Source organism: Prunus dulcis, chromosome 7 (assembly GCF_902201215.1).
Source record: "Prunus dulcis chromosome 7, ALMONDv2, whole genome shotgun sequence".
Taxonomy (NCBI): Eukaryota; Viridiplantae; Streptophyta; class Magnoliopsida; order Rosales; family Rosaceae; genus Prunus; species Prunus dulcis.
Genome location: NC_047656.1, coordinates 9,134,987 through 9,145,922, shown reverse-complemented (window position 1 = coordinate 9,145,922; position 10,936 = coordinate 9,134,987). Strand labels below are relative to the sequence as shown.

The window sequence follows — 10,936 nt, the reverse complement described above, 5'->3', positions numbered from 1 at the left end:
ACCGGACCGAACCAGACCGCCTCCACCCCTAACCACACATATGTAATGAAAAACAAGAGAGCACCATTCTTTTACTGCTTTCTCAAGTTAGGTCGAATGAATCGTAATTGGTGATCTATACTGTTGTTTATGTTCACGCGTGAATTATGATAAGGATTGGGTGATTGTCAGCCGTTGATGCATGTAGACTATTATCAGCCGTACTCACATGCATCAACAGTTAACGTTCATCTAGAAGTGTGTGGGCAACTATTCTTAGCACCCCACAAGTTCACGTCCTTTAGCATCCCCAGTTAACTAAATGGCAAACTAAATCCCTCAAAAGATCTTATTTACCATGTTGATGACACTAACTTATCTGACAGATGAGATGGCAACTCACATCATCTACCACGTGAGATGGCACAAAAATAAATAGAAAACCACTTACAAACAACAGCAGCAGCGACAACAACGCTGTATGTAGTGTAGTGATCATCAGGGAATGAAAGGAATGGCGATAACATACAGGTCATTCTTCTTGATAGCAGCCAACTTGATAGGTTCCGTCATGTCAAACTGAACCTGTTGCTGTTGCTCTTGTTCTTCTTCTTCTTCAGTGGCATTAAAGGCATTTTTTAAGACAACAGGAGTGCAGGGGGGAGTGAGTTTCCAGTTAAAGTGGTAGAGCAGTTGAGCAAGTGCAAGCTCAATGGATGTAGTTCCAAATAATATGCCTGTACACATTCTCTTACCTCCCCCAAATGGAATAAATTTGAAGTCATTCCCTCGAAAATCAACCCGACAACCTTGGAACCTGTCAGGCATAAAGCAATCAGGATTTTCCACATCCCTCAAGCATTGATTAACACTCTCGATTTACTTGGTATATCGTACCCGCCAATTTTATGTAATAATAAGCCGCTTTGGTCATCATCATCTGCTTCAGCTAATTGCCTTGGGATTAAGGAAAGAGGAGGGTGTAATCATAGAGTTTCTTTTATCACCATCTTCAAGTAGTCTAGCTTCTTCATGTCTGCATCTTCAAGTTTTTTCTCATTTCCCAATCCTGCAACAACTTGGCGTACCTCCGCCTGTGCTTTCTCCATTGCTCTAGGATTTCTCACAAGTTCTGACATTGCCCATTCTGTGGTAGCCGCTGCAGTCTCACTTCCAGCAAAATACAAGTCCTATAAAAATGAAAGAAAAATAAAAGTACTTTATTCACTTAATATCATTTTCATACCAACTAATTATAATGTCATGTCCTGATGACCTTGACAGAACAGAAACTAATTAGTCAAGAAACAAAAGAAGTAGATTATAACACTCATAGAGGTAACGTTATGCACATACGTACCAGTGTGACAGCTTTGATTATGGTGTTTGTGAGATCAATTTGGAGTTCACCAGACTCATGGAGTTGTAAAAGCACATCAACTAGATCTTCTTCTTCTTCCTGATGGCATGATTCTTTGTTATTTTTGTTGGTTAATAATGCAAAGGTGGCCTTTCTTTTCTTTCTATGGTCATCGATGACTTCCTCTAGAATCCTGTCCATCTTTCGGTATATTTTCTCCGAGGCAGGCTTCAAACCAATGACATAACGGAGGAGCTAAAGCGAAGGGAAGAGATCAGGCAGATCAAAGCCCGCCACGAACTTTCCCATTTCCTCCACCAATGATATAAATTCTTGTTGATGTATGCACTTTTTCCCCAAGGCTGCACGGGCAGTAATGTAATTCTGCATGTTGAAGATCATGCGCTAAGATTGACAGGATGACCCTCAGATGAGGAGATTGATTGAACTAGTCTCGATGCCTCTTCGTTTCTTATCGATGCAAAAGACCGCACCCGTTTCGCACTCAGGAGCTCAAGCATGCAAACCTTTCTCATTTCTCTCCAGTGATCATTATCAGGAACAAAGATGAGACCTGCACAATTGTAGGAAAAGATTTCAGCAGCGATAAGCGCTGGCCGGCCGTTCGGAGAAAGCGGCCTTGTTTATCTTCAACACCTCTTCAGCTAACTGTGGTGATGAAATGACTATGTGGTTGATACTTGTCACAGTTTGAGGTGCATGATAGGCCCATACCATACTTCTTGGCCAAGTCTGTCAGGCAATGATGTTGTAAAGAGCCAGCCAACTGGTGCAAGGTTTCCAATCAGATGTAGCTTCCATGGCTCTGGAGGCAACCTAAGATCAATTGGACAAGTATGGCTTCTAAATCTCTTCCAGTATATAGCAAGGACAACAAGGAGCACCAGAGAAGTGAAGAGAGGAAGGGAAGGACTTTGGATTATTTGGAGCATCATCTGTGACACAAATGAAGAAGCTCCTGTCATTATAATCATGCATCTGTTTTGCTGGCAGAAGTATTTTTTTTAAAATGGGCACTTTTACATGCTTCCAGGCTTCCTTTACAATATCTGGATACTGAAGATTTTTGTCAATTTTTACGATCTTTTAACTGGGTTTCTATCAAGAATGTCTTCAGTAAAGCTAATATGGATGTCTATGTTTGGCTAATAGCTCTGATGCGTCAAGACTGTTGCGTTAATCATGGGTGTGTGTTTGTATTAGCTGTTGTAATAGTAACGTGTATCTTTCAATTAGTTTGGAAGAGCTAGTTTAATTGCTAAGCAAAGCCCAAAGTATAAAGGTCTCTTGGTACCGTAATATTCATGAATTGGAAAAGAAATGCAGGTTTCGATCCTGGGACCTGTGGGTTATGGGCCCACCAAAACCTGGCTCAATCTGCAGACTTCTATATAGCTCTGCGTGGCTTGTACACTCTGATCCTGATGTGCTTCCTCTGTGTGTTCAGCTCTGATTTCCTGTTCTCTTTCTTTCCCCATCTTCAATTTCAAGTCAATTTCGTCAATTTCATGCTCAATTCCTTTCCTGTTCGTTGAATCAATTTCTTCGATTTCACTCTCAATTTCTTTCTCAATTTCACGTCTTCTTCTTCGATTCCAAAACTCTCATCTTTCTTCTGTGATTGTTAGACAAATTCCTCTTCTGAGGTTTCTTTGACATTCTATTTTTCTGCATCAATGGCGGCTTCGTCTCTCAAAATTGAAGGATTGCTAGGAATGGTTACTCTACGTCTGAAAGATTATAATTTCTTGAAATGGCGGTATCAGCTTGAATCTGTCCTGGAAGGTTATGATCTTTTCGGCCATTTCGATGGATCTACCATTGCTCCCCCAAAAGTTGCTATTTTGGATGAAGAAGGAGTCATCTCAAAGGTTACAGCGGATAAGGAGTGGCTTCGGGCTGATAAAGCGTTATTGAGCTTTCTGATTGCAACACTCTCGGACGACCCGATTGAATATGTTATCGGCAGTAAAACGGCTCATGATGCTTGGTTGAGCCTCTCCGATCGCTATGCCACCGTGTCTCGTGCTCGAATCAATCATCCCAAGACTGAGTTATCGATAAATTTCTCCTGCGTCTATACATATCAAGGATCAGTTGTCTGTTATTGGAGTTTCAATTTCGGATGATCATCTCATGATTGCAGCCCTCAATGGATTACCTTTCAGCTCTTCATACTCCTATGGTGGCCATGATTGGTCATACTTCTTCTGGCTCTCTCAATGCAGGCGCTGGTATCCTTCCCACTCCCTCGACTGTTCCTATATCTCCTTCTGGTCTTCATGCCAATGCTCAGCCCTCTAGTTCTATGTCTAATTCTTTCGGCAGAGGACGGTTTTCTGGTAATCGATCTTTTCCTCCTCGTGGAGGTTTTCAAGGCTCCAGACCGTCTCATGATGTTTTCCAAAGATTGGTGTTGTGCCAGAATGCCAAATTTGCAACAAGTGTGGATATACTGCTGTCAACTGCTACTGTAGGAATGTTTCTCCTTAACACTCAGCCTCATCATCTGTTATTGAGTGTCAAATCTGTGGGAAACGTGGCCATGGTGCTTTGGATTGCTTTCATCGCTCAAACGACGTGTATCAAGGTTCCTCTCCTCCTAAATCTGTCATTGCAATGACAACTCAAACCTCGTTTTCTCCTGAAACATTCTGGATAGCTGATAGTGGTACCAGTCATCACATGGTGCTGTTGATCAATTGGATTCTGTAAATCCATGTACTTTTCTGCAGATCAAGTTATTATTGGCAATGGGGTAGGTTTGCAGATTGCTCACATTGGCCACATCAATCTCTCTAGTGGCACTTCTAAACTACATCTGCACAATGTTTTTCATGTTCCACAAGTTACTGCTAAACTTATGTCTGTTCATCAGCTATGTCAGGATAATAACTGTTCTGTCATTTTTGATCAGTTTGGTTTCTGTATACAGGACAAAGCAACAAACCAAGTTCTTCTCAGGGGCAGGAGCAATAAAGGCATATATCCTATACCTAGTGCAGTTTCTCCAGTCAATTCTTCTTCTCTAGCTGAAGGTTCTTTTTCTCCAGCTACTGCTTATGTGGGCCAACAAATCAAATCATCTATGTGGCATAATAGGTTAGGGCATTCCACTAATGAGGTAGTTCAGACTATGCTTAAAACCTCTCAATTACCAGTTCTTGTAGATGCTCATCAGCATATTTGCCCTTACTGTTTAAGTGGTAAAATGCACACCTTACCCTTTCCATCTACTCATGTTAAGTCTTTAGTGCCATTTCAAAGAATCCATAGTGATCTTTGGGGACCCTCTCCGTGTAAATCCTATGATGGATACAGATAGGTAGTGACCTTTATTGATGAGTTTACTGGATATTCTTGGATATTTCCATTATTCAATAAATTTAAGACCTTCTCAAAGTTTCTTCAGTTTTCTGCATTTATCAAGAATCAATTTTCTGCATCTATTAAGTGTCTTCAAACTGATGGGGGAGGAGAGTTTATGAGCAAGCAGTTTACAGATTTCTTGTTGAATAATGATATTGAACATCAAATATCATGTCCTTATTCTCCCCAGCAAAATGGTCTTGCTGAGAGAAAGAATAGACATTTGATTGAGACATCTATAACCCTGTTAACTGCAGCTTCTTTGGATGAGATGTTTTGGTTTCAAGTTATGGCACATTCTCTCTTATCTTACTAACAGAATGCCTAGTAGAATACTAGCAAATGAATCGCCTTATTTCAAATTGTTTCACAAAATTCCAGAGAGTAAGCGTCTAAGAATATTTGGTTCGGTTGTGTATCCCAGTCTGAGGTCCTTAACTAAGCATAAGCTTTAGCCTCGATCTTCCTTACGTATGTTTTTAGGCTGTATGCTGGGCTATACGGGTGTCATGTGTTATAATATGGAAAATCACAAGGTTCTTATTTCTAGGAATGTTATCCATGATGAAAGTATATATCCTTGTAAAGGTCATAAGGTGTCTCCTTCTCAGGACACTTTTTTAGTTTCCTGGATACCTATAAGTGTTCCTTCAAGTGTAGTTTTCCCCACCCCTCATACAGATCCTACACCACATGCTACCTTCTTTCTCAACATCTACAGAGGAGTTTTCTTCTTCTCAAGCCTTTGAGACTTTTATACCTGCAGTTCCTACTTTGCCAGCTTTATGTGAAGCTCAGTTGGAAGCTTTACTCCCTCATATACCATCATCTAGTTCTTCTGAGGTTGTTCTCGACCCAAATAGTTCCTCCAGGTCTAATGATTCAAATCATGCTAATGATCATCCTATGGAAACTCGAGCAAAGTCTGGTATTAGCAAACACAAGGATTTCTCAGATTATCATTGTTTTAGTTCGACTTTTCTACCCCCTTCCGAACTAGATGAACTTGCCAGTTATAAGATAGCTTCTTACTCCTCAGAATGGACAAAAGCTATGCAAGAGGAGATTGCAGCTTTACATATGCAAGGCACATGGGTTTTAGTTCCACCTCCTTTGCATAAAAATGTGGTTGGTAGTAAATGGATCTACAAGATCAAACAAAATTCTGATGGCACCATTTCCATATATAAAGCAAGGCTCGTAGCTCAGGGCACATGGTTTTGATTACTTCAAGACCTTTAGTCCAGTAGTTAGGCACACTACTGTTAAGAATTTTTTTTTTTTACATGGTGATCTTGATGAAGAGGTCTACATGAAGCAACCACAGGGTTTTGAAGATCCTCAACATCCAAATTTTGTGTGTCGACAAAAGAAATCATTATATAGCTTGAAACAAGCTCCAAGGGCATGAAACTCAAGGTTTACTAGATACTTACCTTCTCTAGGTTTCAAAGTCTCTCAATTTGATCCCAGTTTATTTGTCAAGCATCATGGTTCAGATGTAGTCATCTTACTTCTTTATGTAGATGATATAATTTTAACAGGTTCTAATACAAGTCTCATTCAATCATTGATGATCTTGGTTCTGTTTTTTAGTTAAAAGATATGGGGCAACTCTCCTATTTCTTGGGGCTACAAATTTCGTATCAGCATAATGGGGCTATAAGAGCAGCTCCACTGATGGAGCCCAGCCCGAGGCAAGGGCAGAAAAAAAAAAATTAGTCCCTCCAGCGTGCAGCCCAAGCCCGAGTTTGGTGTGGGACCCACCAACTCGGGCCAGCCCGAAGGCCAAACCAGCCCCAGGTCCAAAACTCGGTTGCTGACGTCACGCTGACCCCAGGTCAATTCATTATTTCATTAAGGAAAGAGGCAAATAAATTCTAATATTTAATTAGTGAAGCGTTTTCTTCTTTTCTCTCTCCCCTCTCTCTTTTCTTCCTCTCTCTTCACCAGCCCTTTTCGTTTCTTCTCTCTCTGTTTCTAGTTTCATTATTTTCAGCTTCTCTCTTTTTGGAACTTCTACGAATTGGAACTGCATGCAATTTGACAAAAAATCATTCAATCACAAACAACCCAGAAAGAGAACAAGGCAGAAAATTACAGAACTTGGGCAGCTCATCTTCAGGCCTTTTTCCATACCTCTACTCCAAAACGAAATTTGTAAAATGAAAGTGTTGCCACCGAGTTTAGCAAACCAAGCAGACACATCCAAGTGTTGCCACCCACACCTCTAGCCACACCTGAAACCCCCCATAATCAAACTAATGTACACCAATAATTAACAGAAGAAGATTTGGCATTCCATGGACTTGGTATCGCAAGACCTGATTTTGACATGGCCCTTGCAATGGCAGATACAAATATGCCACAATATCTTGGGGCTAAGACTCAAAATTCAAATTTCATTTAGCTGATGGCTAGAACCAAATACTTACCCAAGAAACCTCCTTTCAATCTCTACGGCGATGGCAGAGCCTAAAGCCACCCAAAATATATAGTTGTCGCTGAAAGGCAATAACCCAATAATATATTTTGGTTCACCTCCTTCTATATCTCTCTGCAACTGCAAGCCCTACCTCAATTGTAATGCAAAGCGAGAGACCAGGAAAACTTACCTGAGTCAGTGGTGAAGCTAAAATTTCATGTGTGTGGGGGCCTCTCACAAAATAGAAACAATAAAAAATTTGAACTCACAAGACACACCAAAACATCAAAAATCATATTGTGTATTCAGTACAATCATCATTGTCTTTGACGAGTTTTCATATTTTGAAATCGTTGCATAACAACCTCGTCATCTATACTATTGGAAATGTCTTTGTCAATATATGCAACGAAGCAATCATTTATACATAAATTGAAAGATCAATTAAAATCAATAAAAAGAAAAAAAAATCAAAATTTTATGAACTAAAAATAAATAAATAAAGAAAAAATTAAAAAGAGAACTACTAAAAAAACTTTAATTGAATAAATTAACCTAATTAAAACTTGATATTGAATAAATTAACCTAATTAAAACTTGATAGTTTAATATGGAGTTTGAGAGAAAAACTCACAGGCAGTGCATTGAGAAAGTCTGCTTTGCTGCTTGTGTATCTCCAAGAAAGGAGAAAAATGGGTTAGGATTTTATCAATTTTTGTAAAAGGGTAAATATATAATAATAAGAGCCATAAACCTTTGGAAAAAGGAAAGGAAAGTGGAGCTTGGTGGAAAGGAGAACAGGATTTGGCTGCTGGCCCACGTGATAAAATAAACATATTAATTAATATAGATTATTCAATAACAGCAATACATATTACATTTTAAAAGAAAGAAAATAAAGTTGAGTGGGGGCCAGTGACTGCACTGGTCCCTATTGCCTCCGCCCCCTGCCTGAGTATAGCTTGGAAGAAGAGCATGAGTCGATATTGAACGAAACGAGAGAGAGGCGTTGAAGGTTGTCGGTGTTGGAGGACTAGCGTGTTTTATTTTGCGAACTCGCTAATTTGTGAAGCAAGTTTCAGCCTCACTAAATTGGAAGAGCGAACGATGCGTTTTTTTACTGTTAGGACTTTACAATCTCATTTAAGTTAGTCCTCCCTCTTACCAAACATGGTTTTCAAGTGCTATCTAGTCCAGTCCAGTCTAGTAAGACCTACCAAACATACCCGTAACATTTACAAGGCTGGATTTAGCATATGTTGTCAATACAGTGTGAGTATATGACCACACCAACTGATGCTCATTTCTATCTTATTAAGAGGATCTTGAGGTATATACAAGGGACATTACAATTTGGTATTCTCTATTCACCTGGTTCTGTTTCTATTAGCGCCTACAGCCACGCAGACTGGACATGAGATATCTCAACTCGCAGGTCTACTACAGGTTAGGCCATCTCCAGTCATAGGGCTAATTGTAGTACATGGCTAAAAATTTAGCCCTCCAAAATATTATTTTCTAAAAGAATACTGCAGGGCTAAATGTTTCCATTTTCAGCATGCATAACTATATTTTAGAGCCCTTCATATTTTATTTTTGTGAGAAAAACTATAGTACAATACTCATATATTCCACAACTATATATTGTTTAATTTAATTAAACTACGATTTAGAGACAATATTTTCTAATTTATATATATATATATATATATATTTTAAACAAAATGAATTTAAAACATTTAAAAAGGTTTTAAATAAATAAATAACTTTTCAATCAATGATTCTGACTTCCAACGATCAGAAACCAATTATATTTATAATTTTTTTAAACGAATTTAAAAACATTTAAAAAGGTTATTAAAAATAAAAATAAAAATCTAACGGCTAGCTGACGTCATTAATGATGTCAATGCATCTTGAATATTGGTTGTTGGATCTGCAGTTGCATGAGATATTTCATGCTCTTTCCCACGCATGATACTATCTCCTCTTGAAAAGCAAATGCGCTGGGCCCTTAAAAAAAACTTTGGCCTAGGCAAAAGCTGGGCTACATTTGGCCTAGTTGAAGGGCTAAAAGGCCAAATGTGACCCTCCAAATTTGGCCAAAATTTTTTTTAGCCCATGGCTGGAGATGGATTTTATATTATTTTATTGCTATATTTGGTCTAAGGCCCATCACTGGAGATGACCTTATGTAGTATTTATTGGTTCTAATCCAATATCTTGGCAATCACGGAAACAAGGATCTGTTTCTCATAGTTCTACAAAAGCAGAGTATCGGGCTCTTGCTAACACTTCTGCTGATGTTGCCTGGATAAGACAAATGCTTGTAGATCTTCATGAATTTCTTCCTGGGCCTCCAATGATTCATTGTGACAACATGTTTGCTTTAGCCCTCTGTTCTAATCCAGTCTACCACTTCCATATTAAGCACCTCATTATTGATTTCTATTTTGTGAGGGAATGGGTTCAACGCAAAGATATCTTAGTGCAATATATTCCAATAGATGAGCAGGTTGCAGATGTATTTACAAAGGGACTTTATGCTCCTGTGTTCTCAAAGCACTGTACCAATCTCAGACTAGGAAATCCAGACTAAGCTTGATGGGGAATGTTTGGCTAATAGCTGACATGGCAAGGCTGCTGATGTGTCAAGACTATTTCGTTAATCATGGGTGTTAGTTTGTATTAGCTGTTGTAATAGTCACGTGTATCTTTCAGTTAGTTTGAAAGAGCTAGCTTAATTACTAAGCAAAGCCCAAAGTATAAAGGTCTCTTGGTACTGTAATATTCATGAATTGGAAAAGAAATCTCATATACTATTCTCATTTTCTCTCCCTGATTTCTCGATTCTTCTTCTTCTTCTCAATTCTTCCTCAATCGGTAGCAGTCTACACTCTTGCCAAGAACGGACATGTTTTTACAAATATTTGCATTTGGTTTTGTAACTTTCCTTTTCAAGTATTACATAGTTTTAAGTTTGACTTGTACAGTTGTAAGAGCAATTCCAGCGAGCAGCCTTGGCCCAGACAGGAGAGAGCCCAAGCCCTAGGTTGACGTTCCAACGGGCTTCAACAGCCCTGGTAGTTGGTAGGCTCCACAAGCTTGGGCAGGCTGGAAAGCAAGAACAGCCTGGGTTTGCTAACGTCAGCAACGAAAAAAAATCTTAAAAAATACTAAAAATTTCAGAATTTTTTTTAAATAAATACTTAGTCATATTCTTCACTTCCCACACCAAAACTCTATACAAATGCCTCTCTTCATATCTCACGTGAATATGGTTGCCCTTGAGTTGCCATGACAATGGGTGGAAACACTACAATCTTTTTGCAAATGCTATCACTATTCACATAAATAGTAATAGCCCTTGCCCTTTGTCATGACAAATGGGTGGAAGTGCTCTAAGATCCCTATAGAATCTTCTATGTAATATTTGTACTTTGGTTTACCGCAAATCTCAGAGTCTCATAAATAAGCCAAAGACTGTATTAAATTACAAACATGCCACTATTAGAGGTGCAAAACCCTAATAGACTTGAATGAATTTAAATAACTTATGTGCCAAGAAACCTGACTTTTGATCAAACAATTGTGCATTGAATGGGGAACTTATTCAATATAGATTCTTTTTTATACCTCGAGTCAAATGAGGACTTTTATTATATCCCTAATACAAAGCTGAGAGGTAAAGAAAACAGAAAACAAGTAACAATGTGCCAGATCGATCAGATCTTATCAGAACTAGGAATGCTACCACCTTGACTTCTGTCAGGGTCACTAAA

The 10,936-nt window shown here is 38.9% G+C and overlaps 1 protein-coding gene, 1 long non-coding RNA gene and 1 pseudogene across 2 annotated transcripts; 2 read left to right on the top strand and 1 right to left on the bottom strand.

Moving 5' to 3' along the window:
* Positions 1-358: 358 nt before the first annotated feature.
* LOC117635333 lies at positions 359-2,325 on the bottom strand (annotated as a pseudogene).
* A 400-nt stretch (positions 2,326-2,725) lies between these two features.
* LOC117634965 lies at positions 2,726-4,765 on the top strand. Its single transcript, XR_004586845.1, has 2 exons — positions 2,726-4,118; positions 4,296-4,765. It is a non-coding gene; the product is annotated as an uncharacterized LOC117634965 (long non-coding RNA).
* Positions 4,766-5,422: 657 nt separating this feature from the next.
* LOC117635332 (uncharacterized mitochondrial protein AtMg00820-like) lies at positions 5,423-5,953 on the top strand. The gene has a single exon (XM_034369666.1). It carries the CDS (start codon positions 5,423-5,425, stop codon positions 5,951-5,953), a length of 531 nt encoding a protein of 176 aa, XP_034225557.1.
* Positions 5,954-10,936: the final 4,983 nt, after the last annotated feature.